The sequence below is a fragment of the Poecilia reticulata genome, linkage group LG18, assembly GCF_000633615.1.
Source record: "Poecilia reticulata strain Guanapo linkage group LG18, Guppy_female_1.0+MT, whole genome shotgun sequence".
Lineage (NCBI taxonomy): Eukaryota > Metazoa > Chordata > Actinopteri > Cyprinodontiformes > Poeciliidae > Poecilia > Poecilia reticulata.
Window position 1 is genome coordinate 12317923 of NC_024348.1, and position 16452 is coordinate 12334374.

Here is a 16452-nt window from a genome sequence, read left to right on the forward strand (position 1 = left end):
CACCAATGGCTCCAGTCAATGCAGGATACAGTGAGGCTGTTTATGAACTCAAGAAAAACATCATCCAACAGCTGGGAAAGTGTGGGTCAACTTCTGATACCATCTTGGAGTTCAGAGAGTGGATAACCAGCCTGTGGAACGCAGTGAAACATGAAAACTTCAGCTTCAGAAACAGCCTGGTGGCTGATGCTTACATGAGGCTCTGCACAGAGTACAACAAATGGGAGTGGGAGTTCAAAAAAGAAATGTACAGCTGGGTCACCAAAGCAGAAACGAGAATTTCCAATTTTGGTAAATTTACGGCAACATCTGAAATCTCTGACATGAATGAATTCATCATTGAGTTGAAAACTGAAGCAACCACAGAGCTGATCAAGTGGGAGATAAAGATCCTTGACAATCTGGAGAAATACTTTGAGCAGCCAGAAGGTCATGTTTATCTGGTTGAAGGATTCAGAGAGGAATTCTCCAACAGCATAAAGAGTCTTAGACGACAAACTGAAAGATCAGTGTTCAATCAGATCACAGCAGCAGCTGATATTAAAGAGGGATTGAAAGAACTTGACAAAATCAGGGCCACTTATACAGAAGTAATTGAGGAAGCAGTTTGTGCTTTAATTGATGAATGTCGTAAGAAAAAAGTTGAAATGACGGACAGAGAGCTTGATGAAAGTTTTGATAAGATGTGGACTGAAACACTGAACACCTTGTCCTTCTCTAAACAGCAGACTTCAAATATCTTCACCAGTGTGTCCCTTCAGTTGCATACAAATCTTTCTCCCAAAGGAAGCCATGCATGTGAACTGCTGAGTGAAAAAGGCCTCCAAGACTGTGGACTGGAGCCTTTTACATACACATACAAGGGACACTTCAAAACTGCTTTAAGAGGACTCTTTACCTTGACAGATCTAATAAAAGCAAGACAAAAAATTGCTGACAGCATCATATCTGCTTGCAATGACTGCATTAGTGATAAAATCAAGAGAAAAACTAATTATCATGATACTTACATCCAGGAGATCCTTCACATCATTGATGAGAAGCTGAACAAAACTGATGTTGACACTGACATTGAGTTTGAAGTGTCTCTGAAACAACACATATGTGGATCTGCAGCCAGAAAGTTTCAGAAAATGCATGAAGATTTCATCCAAGAAAATGATCCTTACTGGTGTCTGCAGAAAAACAAGAGAAAATTCTGCACAGATTTCAAAGATGTCTTCCATGAAAGAGATCAATGCCAGAAGAAAGCTGAAGAATTCACAAACCAAAGTCTGAAACCTGCTGTGGAAAACTTCATCTATCGTTCTCTTGGTCCTTATATTGTTGATAAAATGCTGACAAGAGAGGAGTTCAGCTCACGAATGTCCTTCCAGTATTCAATTTTACTTAATCTGATTTCAAAAAGTGACTTCAAATGCTTTCTGAGCTACATATGTTCATATGATGATTATGTAAAATCCTGGATATCTGAGAGAATTAGGGAGACATTCTGCTCTAGGTCTACAGTTTGTCAGTTTGAGGACAAACATCTTCAGTCCTGCATTGACCACATAAATACCGCCATTAAAAAAGCCAAAGCAGAAAACACTTACAGTCTGAAGACATTTGTTGAAAATATCTGCATAGAACTTTGTGACAAACTGGTGATTTCCCAGGATGCTCTTGATACCTTCATGGTTCTGAACAATGCTGACCAGAAACAGTTTGCTCACTGGCTCAATGGGTGTGTGGAGGAAATGACAGAAGCTCTTAGAGAAAAGCTTAAAAACACAGAGATTGACACAAAACTCTCACAGCTTCACGTGAAACCAGAGAATGAGCTTTTCAGCAGAGTGTTTGGTTGTGGTCAACAGTGTCCATTCTGCAAAATACCCTGTGATGCAGGTGGAGAAGCCCACACTCAACACTTTGCTTCTCTGCATCGACCAGGCAGTTTAGGTCAGATCAAAATACTCTGTGATGGAGGTGGAAGAGCCCACACTCAACACTTTGCTCGGCATCGTCCATGGCTTTTAGGTCTGTTCAGACTTGAAGACTCAAATAAACTCCAGACTGACATCTGCTCTTCTCTTGTTATCAGTGACAGGTATTTTAGCTGCAGTGCCTCAAACTACAAATGGCATCCTTACAAATTATATAAGGACATTTTTCCAGACTGGAATATTCCTCCAGATGTGAGCCTTGAGGCATCAGATTATTGGAAATATGTGATGGCCACATACAACAAGGAATTTGCTAAAGCATATGATGCAGAGCCTGCTGACATTCCTGATGCTTGGAGGAGAATCACTAGAGAACAGGCAAATGCCAGCCTCAAGCAATCATTCAACATCAGGTGAAATCAGAACTTCTGTCTGTTTTTAAGAACAAAACTGGTTCTTGGCATTAGAGGACTTACATCATTTTTCCTCTTTTGTTTTAAACCCACCTCATTTAAACATTGGGCTCAACCCTGGGAGTAAAGACAAAATAAATTGCTAAAACCCATTTTGATATACCTCCTTATTTTTAAAGTTGTTCATTTGTAAATGCATTTCATCATTATTTTATCTGAAATTATCACTCAGCAAGATTTAGTTCATAAATCATATTGTCTGAAAAATATTTTAAATTTGCTATACTATAGTAGATGAATTCATAGGAAATAATGGGACAAACTTACTTGTTCTGCATTCGTGAGTCGATGCTATAGTGTTCACTGTCATGGCATTGCTGCATCGTTACTTACTATGGAAATTAGAAAATATTTTACCAAATAAAATACTAAACTGAACGTAACTGCAGTGATTTATAAATTATATGTATGTGACGTAAAATCAGGCTTTATGATGTGGTTAAACTGATTACAGTTTTCCATCTACATATAGGGCCTGTTCTGTGTTTTAAATGCCTTTAGATTACATTTGCTGTGAATTTATATCAGATATAATGTACTGAATTGAATTAAGTTTGATTTCAATTTGTTATTCATTGTTTTGCTATATGGGTGTAGCAATGTTATAAAAACATCAGATAATAAAACATTCTTCATGGTATCAGTCTTTACCAGATATAATATTTTGTTATTATTAAAATGTCATTATTTTATTTGTATAATTTTCCTTATTTTGGCTTTACCCATGTCTAGTTCTGGGTCTTATGTTTGCAGCTGTTCCTTTGTTTTGATATTTAGCTCATTGATGCTCATTTGAGTTTCCTTTTTCCGTGGTATTGGTTACTCCATTGTGTGTATTCTTTATTCTTTTACTTCAGCTTTTTATTTTTGCTCTGCTATCATTCATTGTCTTTATTTTGCTTACCAGGTTTCCATGTCACATATTGTATGTAAACTCTCAAATTTCTTTGTTCATTGCAGGAGCCTGATGTTAAGTGTTCCCTTGAGGTTCTTCTTGGTTATAGTTAAATTTCCACCAAATGCCTTCATCCTGATTTTGAATTATTTTGCTCACCATTCATCCTCTAGTGTGACAGAAAAATCCAGTACAACTCAAAGTATTCACATAACTTTTTTTTTTGACGTATTCCTCTGCAGAACTCTGTTGCATCGATTCATTGTTATGCTAAATGTTGTAAACATCTTCTCATGTTTTTGTTTTAATAAAATCACTGAATTTTACAGCAGCTGATCTGTTTTTTACTAAAATAAATTAAAACACTAATACAGAGCTCATCAAGATGATGAAAAACCATTTTTTAATAAGTGACAAAAGAGGACTTCTTGTTCATAACATGCCTAATAAAATATATTTTTTCCAAGTCACCTTCAATCTGTTTTCTTTTTTGTTGAAACGTCTGCAGTTTTCACTTGAACAATTTCATTATGGTATATGTTACATGTTTAGATATTATTTTGGATTTTTCTAAACTTCCTAACAGTTTTTGTCATTGTTTTTCTGTTGTTCACTGAAAACCAGTAGTGTGGTAAAATAAAATGCACACTGGCAGCTCTACTTATTCTATAGCTCTTTGTGGGAGAAGAACTCTGACCTATGACCTCATTTGAACCAATTATGAGCTCATGAACTGTAAAGGTGAGACGCCCTGAAGCCAAACCAAAAAGGAGAAATTAATTTAAATGAGACCCACAAAATCAATTATTCAAAAATCTTAAGCTCTCTAATGTACTTTAATTTAACAAAGCATTTCATCAACATTAGTAATATTTTACTGAAAATCTCAGGTAAAATCATATTAATTTGGCTCTAAGTTGAACAGACACCCAGTTTGGGTGAAATAAAATTACACATTGTTTATACTGAAAATTAAACTTATTTAATAAATCCCAAATTAATTCTATAAACGCATGTGTTTAGAGGATGAAGAAGAGGTATGACTCACAGGAAGTGGTGGATATTTGTATCAATATTTTGCATAAATAAATTAATTTTGACAGTAACAGAAATATTATTTAATAATTTGTATGACACAATCTTTCTACTTCAGTTTTAACATATTCTCAACTCTTCTGAATGAAATATGGAATGTGAAAAAAGGCTCACATTTGTTCTTAAGATCCTTATGGCTAGGTGTTCACCCTAATCCTTAATTTTGAAGTATTTATTCCGCATATCAAACCGATATAATATTCACTCAAAACACTACTGCACCTTCTCATGAGTTTGCCTTATCGTAAGGCAAACTTACACACACGTGAGTTACTTTGACTCACGTGTGTGGAGTCAAAGTAACAAATGTTTGTCTACCTCTGTGATTTCAGTGATTTATAAAAATGTGTCGCTTTATGATGTCCGGGCACAAATTTATCCATGGCAGTATAAGATGATTAAAGGTAAGTCAATATTTAATTAACATGAGTTTAGCTTAACTCCTCACCATGATGTTTTAGTATAAGTTTTTATAAAAAATTGCGAACAAAGAGCAACTTTATATATGCTGGAAGCCTTGCTTATACGTATGAACATAAATACATTGTCTAGCAGAGATTCTTCAAAAGCTCAAGTGTAATAAGACAAAATGTACAAAAATTTTTAGCAAGCATGAAAAATTTTGTAAAATATTGTGATTCAGAACAACAAAGTCAGACATTATTTTCCTGTGTACTCAAATGTATTTTTGAAAAATTCGTCTAAAATGCCTCAAAGTGTCAAACTTAATATTTGTAAAATATTTCATTAGCCTGATTCATTCGATTTTTTTAATTGTATAGATATTGATATAGCAATGTTGTTTCTCTCAGCTTGGTGACCTTTATATTTTTTCATGGGCCTTTAAAATATTAAACAATCACGCCCTCTAGCGGTGTATTAAAAACATTAATCTTAAGAACTCGTGTTTGATGGGTTGGTCATCTTCAAACTGCTGATGTAAGGATTCTCCAGAAAAAGACTCTTTTGATACAGAGTTTGCTGAACAAAGCAGGACTTTATTTCAACCCTGTTCACACCAAAAATTACAAATCTGGATGAATCTTGAGCCGACGGCGAATGTCGAAGAATCGAGAGATTAAACACAATTTCTTTCAGTGCCAAACAACACAAACAGTAAAATTTTTATATACCCTGATATATGATTCAAACTTTAACTCTCTTTCTTACTGGGACAAATTTTCCATCAAGCATTTCTCCGCTTGTTATTTCAACTTGTTCAGACATTCATATATTGACTTTTTGGATTTTGGACTTATTGGATCAGTGTCAAAGTAAAGTTCTGGCTCAAGTCCAAACTGAGACCTTTGTCTTTTCACATTTAAATAAATAATTTAGAGGATTCCCAGAAAATATAAGACAAAGCAATGTGGTCAGATGTGACAATAATCAAGCTCTGCATTTGGAGGAGACTGTTGGAATATCACTGGAAGAGCACAAGACCATGGAGGTGGAAAACATGATTGATATTCTGCTAAGGGTAGAGGACAATGAACAATCACACAATAGTTTTTCATTTATAGGGGGGCAAACAGTTTGCTGGGTTGTGACAAGAAGAAGTGGACCATAAACACCCCTTCAAATGAAATAAATAGAAACTTTTCTTCACCTACAACTTTCTAATCATCATCCCTGGTTTGTCAATTAGATGTAGTTTAAAGTTTAATTAGATAAAGAATCATTCCTGGGTTACAAAAAGCAGATACATACAGAGGAGGAGGAGAAGTTTTTGACAGAACGTTGAAATTCACTGAATGGCTCTTGAATTATAGGACACTTCATCTCAAAAGGGAATTGTCAGAAAATGTATTTATTATGTCCACGGAGTGGACAATGTGAGGCTGAGAACAAAATGACGCAATTTTTATCATGTAATTGCAACAATGAGAACTTATTGTGACCTGAGCATGCAGAACCCTAAAAGGACCTGTAGTGAATTTCATGCTTGTTTGGAGGACTATGCCATAGTTTGCCAGGACAGCAATGTTTCAGGGTGTAGTACTTACACATTGTGAAAGAAAATGTAAATATTAATCTTGCTTAGATCCCATCCCCACACAGATGAACAAGGTAAAATTTCATAAGCAATTTAGAGAAAATGTGCATCCTGACGCTACGATGCAAAACCACACATGTAACAGCTGCCCCAAACTCTTCAACAAAACGACACAAAAAAACACAATGATGTCATGTTTACTGTGAGGGTGAAGTGATAAGATGGAGCTTCAACTTCCCTGTTTTAAAAAAAATGTACAAAATAAAACATGACACCAGCGTTTTTGAAAATTTTCCACTCAGAAAAAGATTATTTCTGGTTTCCTAAAACACTGGATCTATGTGACCGAACAGCCTAAATGACAAAAATAAAACCTTTGTGGATACATCTAATCCAGTGTTTTTCAACCACTGTTCCGCGGCACACTAGTGTGCCGTGAGTGATCGTCAGGTGTGCCGTGGAAATTATTCAATTTCACTACGGTACCGTATTTTCCGGACTAAAAGCTGCTACTTTTTTCCTTAACTTTGAACCATGCGGATTGTAGCCCGCTGTGGCTTTTCTGCGGATTTTTCTTCAACCACCAGGGGGCTCTCTAGGAGGAAGTGAATCATTAGAAGTCAAAATTGTAAATCAAAGAAGAACGGCTACTTTTCATTTAGAACAAGCACATGCTAGCAGCAGGCACGACGGAGAAATGTTTTCAAACTCATATCATGCAGCTTTTAAGTTGAGGGTTGGCACTACATGAGGGAAATAAAGCCGCTGCATTTAAGCTCGGTGTGAACGAAACCATGGTTTGACTTTGGAGACGGAGTGATGCGTCCAGCAGATTTATTAGGACGAGGCATTCTGCTGGGTCCTAATGGAAAACCGAGAACAGCTTCCAGTTTTTATTTTATTTTATTTTTTTAATTGAGGGTGCTAGTATGGTGCGCTCTATAGTCCGAAAAATATCGTAATTAGTTTTAAAAGATTTTTTGAGATTGTCTGCAAATAATGCCATCTTCGAGTATCTGCTGTAGTAGCAGCAGCGGCGTAATCATGTAATGTTCTTACCACTAGATGGCAGTAGGTACATAGCATTTTACATTAAAACAAGAGAATTAGTGATGCACGAATGTTACAGGTAGCGGTGAGAGTACTGAATCTAGAAAGACTGATGACAGTGATGGAAAAGACAGTGAAGCTCAGCAGTAGTTGGAAAGAGCACGAGTCAATTTCCCACAACATATCTGTGTGAAGTGAGCTTCTGAAGCCTGGCTACTATAAAAACTAAAAACAGAGAGAGACTGAGATGTTGAGGAAGAGCTTTGTCTTTCTTCAATTTCTGCCAGGAAATCAGATCTGTTTTCATCCAAACATGCACAGGTTCCACACCAGGTGGGTAAAATATACAGATATTGACATTTTGTACATGCAACTCTTCATATTGTAACAGTGAATATGAAGTTAAATGTTTCCCAAATATTATTGCTTCTTTCAGAATAAGAATTATTTTCTGTATTCTGGCTATAAGATGCTTGTGGATTAGTTTGTAAAACACTTTGAAGTTTTCTACAACTTCTTTAAATTTAACACCACAGTGTTGTGGCTGTTCAGGGGTATTTTTGAAGTGGATATGTTAGGTGCAGTTTGAAATAAGAAATGTAAAATGTGATAATACATTTTTGTGTTTATTTGATTCCTATTCGAGAGACTTTGATAAGAATGACTATATATAGGCGGCTACAGAGTATCTTTATTTCCATTTTTAGTTGGTGGTGTGCCTCGGGATTTTTTCAATTAAAACGGTGTACCTTGACTCAAAAATGGTTGAAAAACACTGATCTAATCTTTCTCTATGTTCTGTTGTGACATCTGGAAAGAGCTGGAAATGAAATAATTATATATATTATATTACATATTTTATGATTATGTAGAGGGGTGAAAAACAAGTTAAATTATAAGTAAATGGAATCACTAATTAAGTACAAAAAGAGGGAGTTGAAATCCCAACATCTTATTTTGTTTCTATTTAACTTTATAATAACCACTTTACTTGAGTTGCTCAGCGCTATTCCATATCTAGCCGCTAGGGGGCGTCTGTCAAGTTGGTGGTATAAAGTAGGCTTTTGGGTACGAAGAAGTAGAACAAACCTTCCTGGTGAATGCTAGCAGAAACTCGACGTTTTATGCTACACAATCGCACGTTGAAAGGACAACAATCATATTTTGACCTGAGACCGTCCAACGTTACCGAGTAACAACTATGAAGTTGAAGAAAAATATCTGTGTGGTTTTTTTCGAGCTGGTTGCATTCAAGTGTTCTTGGCGGTGAAAGTGAATCAGAACCCAGAGGAAAAGAGACCAAAGACAGGATTTACCAGGTAAAAGAAAATTAAAAAAAATAATAAAGAAGTTGAAACACTTTTTGGATTAAAACTTTAGCGTTTTAAACGTCCCAATCCCTAAGAACTGACCAAAAAGTCCACAAAAACTCAAATAAAATTAACAAAACTGGAATAAGTCTGTTTCTTTTCTTCTTTTCAACGTCTGAAACTGAACAACAGCAGTTAAATCAAGGAAAAACGTCTTATTCATTAACTACTTAAGCCATGTTTTGATGCCCAAAAGCATATATTTTATAATTCTGGCGAGGGTTAGCCTGAAAAACAATGAGTCTGTATACGGTGTCTTTCAAAATAGAAAAAGATAAACTAGTGATTCTTGAATAGGGACAAAATGGGTTTTAATTTTCCCATAATTTTTTTTTGTTATTTGTCAACCTGATGTAGGCAAATATGACAAATAATGTTTTGGAAATGTAAAGATACTGAGGTGCAGGCTCCCAGTTGCAACATTTTTTTTTAAAAATTACATTTTTAATCGACCTGACCTATAACGCTGTCATCACCATCTGACAAAAATAAATAAAAAAAATTTTTTAATGACCCTATTAGTGATATTTTTACTCATTTTACAGACAAATACTTATCAAGAAACAAAAGGAATATTATTTAAAACACAACAAAAAGTCAATCTGACAGAGTTGACAATGCATGACAGAGTTGACACAGAACTGAAGGTGGTGACAAACTAGTGAGTAAAAAGAAAAACTTGATACATGTGAAGTAATGCAATTTATGCAAAATACATTAAAATGAATTAATTGCACATTTAAGTGAGATTTGACAATAATTTCACTGAAAGAGTCAGACAAACTGATGGAGTTGACATCTGACAGAGTTGACAAAAAGCCAAACTATCTCAATTTATATGATGCAATTCTGAAGGAGGCCATGTTGTAGTTTATCAGGCCCATGAAATCTTTACATTATACCAAAATTAAGCTTTTATTTCACAAAATTTCATCAAAGTTTTGTAAATTGTCAGTTATGGAGTTGACACATCATGGTTGTGACAAACAACTTAGGAATAAAAAGAAGAAAAAACTAAAGAATAACATAAGCTAACCAGAGCTAACTAGCCCTCCTAGCAAAGGAAGAGAAAGGAAGTGGTCATGGGGTCCTCAGAAGTTCTGGTGCCCCCCAATAATGCCTGATTTTTTTAACATTCTTTTAATTTCTGACAGTGTTGACAAAAACTAGGGACAAATTTCAATGGAGTTGGAAAATATATAAAAATGATTTTGAATTCAGTTTATTGATACCTTTATATTTATTTATATGACTACTTATACTTAATTGTCATAATATATAATTTTAGTATTTCTTTAATTGTTTTAAACTATTACAACGTATTGAGTTCTGCTCCTGGACAAGGGCTTTTACAGGCATCATCCACCGACTACAATGTTTAAAATAAAAAAATATTCAGCAAACACCAGGAAAATATATAATGCTCAAAAAAATAAAGGGAACACTTAACACAATATAACTCCAAGTAAATCAAACTTCTGTGAAATCAAACTGTCCACTTAGGAAGCAACGCTGATTGACCCGACGAGGGTCCCGGTTGTCAATCAGTGTTGCTTCCTAAGTGGACAGTTTGATTTCACAGAAGTTTGATTTACTTGGAATTATATTGTGTTGTTTAAGTGTTCCCTTTATTTTTTTGAGCAGGGTACATTGTTATGCTCACATGACCCAGGTTAGTTTAGTCAGATATTTGTAAATATTGTATTTTGTCTATATTTTATTCAAATTTTGTGCTTTAACCATACGACCTGTTTTGTCCCTATTCTCAAGAATAACTGAACACTAAATCACAAAGCTTAGCTGGTGTGGTCTGACTGTTGATTAGATTAATTTGACTTTGCCTTAAATCCTAGGTTGTGGCTTGTTTTTAATACATTTTTGTAAATGAACAGCTGAATAGAAACCTAAAATTATTTTTTTTTAACTGGTTTAAAATCATTTCTCTTTTTGGATACAGAAGGGCAGGAAGATTATGACTTTTGTCCTGCTGTTGGAAGAGGAGGTTCACAGTTTAAGCTAATAGTTAGAAGGCGAAGTTGAACATTACCAGATGAAGAGGGAATTTTATAAGTTGTCTGTATAATAAAATCAAAATAGATAACGTGATATTCATTTTAAGCCATATAACCCAACCTTAACTGGAGCTTTTTAAATGTTGCAGGTAAAGACAACATGCTCCATTCTGTTTTTACTGCTGCTGTTTTTACCTGCATCAATCATGCACTAACTCTTGCCTGTACAAAAAATAAATTATTATATAAATTTGGGCTACTTATCCATAAATGTGCAATTGTCCTAACTATCTAAAATTACATTAAAATACACAGTACATGGCACTAAAAATAGTCCAAAAATACAAGATGTTAAAAAATAATCTTTTTAAGTCCTTTACACATTTTTTTTATCTAGCTACAATCTCTCATCTGTTCTGCTTTGTGATCATTTTCAGGTCAAATTTTTACCTGAAGAAACTCAGAAAATTGACCTTATCAGCCCATGGAACATAACACAGTTTCCCACTTCCTCTCAGTCCCTTTCGATTTGTAGTTAAGTTTCATTTTCTCTCAGCCCAGCCACATTCATTTCTTGGTAAACCAGTGATCATGACTCCACCCACCTTGATAAAAGGAGCAGCTGAAGCATTACTCCTCTATTTGCAAGAGAATTTGGTTCTCTGCTTTCACCTTGTTTCTGTAGACTTTCCATTAAAAACTTTAAGAAGGAAGTCTTTAATAGGTAAGTCATTTTCCTTTATATGAACACAGCTTCATTTTCATCAAACTACAGCTCAGTGTACCTCATGGTGTACTACCCTAATTGCATGTTTTCTTTTTACTGTTATTTCACTAGAAGTAGGAGCGTTCTGTAAGTGGTGTGAGGTGTTGATGAATGTTTGTACAACAATGGCAAACTTGGAGGAGGAAGAGGTAAGAAATTGATGTGAGCTAAATGGTGTTTATATAATTTTATGTGGTATTTTTCTGTAACACCAGTGGTTTTTGTGGTCATTTTATGTGAAGGAATAATTTTGATTGCAACTCCTAGTTTATAATTTCCTAAAATAAACAGTTGGGTACAGTAAACTTAACCATATGACCACAAAAATGTTCATGTCAGAGTCTGTTCACTCACTAACTAAAGCAAACAACAAAACTATTATGGAGCCTTTCAGGACATTTACCTTTGAAGTAAAATAATGACAGAGAGAATGAGTCATTTAAGCTGAAAGATGTAAATTTAAGAACCAATTTAGGCCAGAAAAATGCATCTAACTGCAAAAAATACATTGTGGCCTGTGATGTACTTGATTATTTCAGTGATTTATTTTTCTTTTTGAACTTTGCCCACTCAGATATAGCAAATCTGGAAAATATGATTTGGATTCAAATCCCTTTTTCATGTATGTAAATGTCTTAATCCAAACCATAGTTTGACTATGGAAACCTTGAAGTTATCCTGTTTTACTATGTATACATTGATTGTAGCTCAACACTGTGTTCAGCCACACTTCTTGGGTTGGGGAGTTAAGTTTCTTTTTCTCACAGATCATCTATTCATGTTCTTACCACAGGAAATGAAACTGTGTTACTGCATCATATGAAGGAGGGGCTGGGTTCATGTTTGACAAAAGAGTCTAAAGGTTGTGTTACTGGCAGGTTGTTGTTAATGATTCAATATTTTCTTATTTAAATTGCAGTTCTTTGATGCATCAGGTATCTTTACTGAACCAGAGGGAGGCTCCACTGTGTCACTGCAGACTGATGGTATGTATACATTTGTTTTAAAACTGTGGCCTTCAGTCATTTAGTTATTTTTGCAATACTCATAAATCACAAATATTTCCTTCTTTTCTGCCAGATGCTTCTCCACCTGTAGCTATTCACTGTGTTGGGACCAACATAGTTTCTTTTGGTTTAGCACCAGTTGTTCCACCAGTTAGGTATAAATTTCTAATAGATTACACCAGTGACACACACTCAGGGACCATGGAGACCAGAGACTGCAGCACTGTTGATGTTGTGGGACTCAACCCTGGGACAGAGTACACCTTCAACATCACAAGGATTGCAGAAAAAGAGGAAATAGCTACTCTGTCTGTAATTACAGGTATGTTTGAGTTGGAAATGAGTTGGGACACAGTGAATAATTGATCTTATATGTAAATAAACATGATAAATAGTTGCTAATGTTAATATTATAACAGTCAAAGCAGAAGAAAGTATATATAAATATTGCGCTTTTTAAATAAATTTTATAAAAGTGGAAAATGCAGTGAGATATCTTTTATTTCTTGTAAAATATGCATTTGCTTATGTTTGTTCAACAGAGGCTGTTCCTCCCATGGCTATACAAGTCTCAGATATCAGCAATGAGTCGCTCTCTCTCCAGTGGGAAAAAGCCTCTGGAGAAGTGGAGTCTTTCATTGTTGCCTGCTGCAGTGATGGTGAACTTGTGCAAGAGTTAGAAACAGAGACAAACAGTGTGACGTTCAACAGCCTGAGGCCTGGGGTTAGTTACTCCCTCCATGTTTCAACACAACTAAGGAAAGGAACAATCAGCAAGTCAGCTGTAATATCAGCCAAAACAAGTGAGTAAAAGCAATGTATGAATTATAGATAACCATAGATGAATACAAATAAAAGTGAACTTCTGGTATGACATACATTAGTTCACTTTTATCTGTACCTATGCTCATTTCACACTAAATAAAAGTATAGTAGTTCTGACTGCAGTCTTCACGCTACAAAAACTAAGTATAATGCATGCTTTTGGGATTCTTGTGTGATTATCCAAAACAAAGAAGTGATTATGAAGTACAATTTTTTTTTACAACTACAGCTGCATCTTGGCAATTCAGTCACACATTCCAGTTGATCCTAGTTATTGAACTGTACAATATGGTCGGCTAATTTTTCAAAGTAGTTTGAAACTTTCAGCATTGACTCCTCCTGGACGACCATGTAGCAACAACAAAAACAGTTTGTGTGGCTGACGTTATTGCAAACCCTCATACCGAGCATGCATGTAGGAACAGTAGAGAGGAAAAACTCTCCTTTAACAGGAAGAAACCTCTAGCAGAACTTGAATTAGTATGAGTGGCAATTTGCCACAAACCAACTAGGGCTTTAAGAAGACAGACCAGAATTCACTGAAAAGAAACAGATGAACTGATGTAGGATTATTTTTAATGTTCATGAAAGTAAAAAGTTAATAGTTGGAGAGGAAAAATATTTTGTTTATGCCAGCATTATCTCAGCCGATGACCTCCTCCAGGAAGTAACCACAGCCAAATGAAACACCAGACCAGGTGTGGCTTTTATGGAGAGAAAAATAACTAAGTGAAAACAAAAAGTTAACAGTTGGAGAGTAGTAGAAGATGAAACTGAGAAAGTGTTAATTTTTTCTTCCAGTACCCTAAACTACAGAATTAGCTCAGGATATCTTAAGTCAGTCTACCTACACTATCTTGCCAAAAGTATTGTCTCAACCCTTGACCCACATACAAGCTTAAGTGAGCTCCCATTCCTAATCCATAGGGTTCAATATAACCTTGGGTTACCCATTGCACCGAGAAAAGTCTAAACTTTTCTGGTAAGGCTTTCCACAAGGATTAGAAGTGTGTTTATCATGATTTTTAATCATTCCTCCAGACGTGCATTTGTGAGGTCAAACACTGATGATGGATGAGAAGGCTTGGGTCTTAGTCTCCACTCTAATTCATCCCAAAGGTGTTCTATTGGGTTAAGGTCAGGACTCTGTGCAGGCCAGTCAAGTTCATCCACACCAGACTGCCATCCATGTCTTTATGGACCTTGCTTTGTGCACTGGTGAACAGACATGTTGGAAAAGGAAGGGACCAACTTCAAACTGTTCCCACAAAGTTGGGAGCATGGAATTATCCAAAAAGTATGCTGGTATATCAGAGTATACGAATATTCTCTGGCAGGCTGAAACATTCAGAGTTCCTTTCACTGGAACTAAGGGGCAAAACCCAGGTCCTGAAAAATAACCCAACACCATAATCACCCCTCCACCAAACTTTACACCAGTACAAGTACTTCGTTACTGTACTTAAGTACAATTTTCGTGTATCTGTACTTTACTTAAGTAGATTTAATAATGTATACTTTCTACTTTTACTCCACTACATTTTACAGTAAGTATCTGTACTTTCTACTTCACTACATTTCTACAAAACTGTCGCGTTACTCGTTACATCCAAGTCGCATTGCTCTTTTTTTTCCGTTAAAATGTGAAGTTCAGGGACTTAAGATGGCGCCGTAAAATCCAAGCAGTAACGTGACTTAAGTGTTTGTTGTCACCCATCGCTTCCCCCTTTACTCGCACGCGGAGCTCCAGACATGCCCAGTAGTTTCCTCTGAGCGGGAGGAGATGTCTGTCTAATCGTCAGTAATATAATAGCGCTGCATAAATCAGAAGATATGGTGACATGTAAAATCAGCAGCGCTTCGCTTTCACAGACGCTGGGGACTTTGTCCAACTTTTAGCGTCACTTSGAAGGAAAGCTTAAAGAAAGGTAAGCTCCGTGGACGTGATGCTACCAAAGCTAGCTGTACAGAGACACAAATCTTGCATCTGCGATGAAAAAAAGTTGTCACTCATGCGCTGAATTATTGTGTGGGACAACGCTGTGACCAAAGTCTGCATTGATATGACATTCAGGAACGATTCGATTCTTCTGGACGGATCTTTACTGATTAAATTTATTTCAGCTCTATGTATTTAATATCTAGGTGTTTTATGGGAATGTGGATCTTTCAGATCAATTTGAGAAGCAATTTTTATAGGTAAACGTAATTTTTTTTGTGTCACGTAGCTGGTATTGGGTAGGTGGTCTTGACTACAACTCTGCTACAGCTACTTGGTTCCATGTCCTCCCCTGTCCACCCTTTCTGTTGGATTTCTTTCAAAATAAAAGCCCTTGCTGGTAAAAAAAAGGTGAAGTTCATACTATGTAAGGACAGGAGACAAGATGTTTCCATCCCTGAAATTATGATGCATAGAATCACATATCAAAGTCTAAACTATGTTACAGAGTAAACACAATAAAAACATGCTTCATCTGTGCCATTTTTCATTAAAATGGCACATTTATAATGTATTAAAATTAAATACAATCGGTTCACTTAATGATATTAGCGATTAGGTATTATTCAGCAAGTACTTTTACTTTTAATACTTAAGTATTTTTAAAAGCCAGTACTTTTTACTTTTACTTAAGTACAAATGTTAATGTGGTAGTTTTACTTTTACTTGAGTACATTTTTGTCTGTGTATTTGTACTTTTACTTAAGTACATTTTTGAGTACTTTCTCCACCACTGCTTTACACTTGGCACAATGCAGTCAGATAAGTACCATTGTTCGAGCAACCGCCAAACCCAGACTTGTCCATCAGATTGCCAGATGGAGAAGTGCAATTTGTCACTCCAGAGAACGCGCCTCCACTGCTTTAGAGTTCAGTGGCGGCATGCTTTACACCACTGCATCCGATGTATGGATGCAGTGGTGTATCCACAATATACATAACCACCTTGGAAACCCATTGCATGAAATTCTCTGTGCACTATTCTTGAGCTAATTTGAAGACCACATGAAGTTTGCAGGTCTGTAGTGATTGACAATGC

General features: G+C 35.8%; 1 protein-coding gene across 1 annotated transcript in view; it reads left to right on the forward strand.

Moving 5' to 3' along the window:
- Positions 1-16452, forward strand: part of LOC103480576 (interferon-induced very large GTPase 1-like) — a 117339-nt gene that overhangs the window by 93236 nt on the left and 7651 nt on the right. The window contains exons 2-4 of the mRNA XM_008435577.1: positions 12502-12568; positions 12663-12911; positions 13132-13392. Of these exons, the coding sequence (XP_008433799.1) occupies positions 12502-12568; positions 12663-12911; positions 13132-13392 (577 nt within the window). The remainder of the gene's footprint in view (positions 1-12501; positions 12569-12662; positions 12912-13131; positions 13393-16452) is intronic.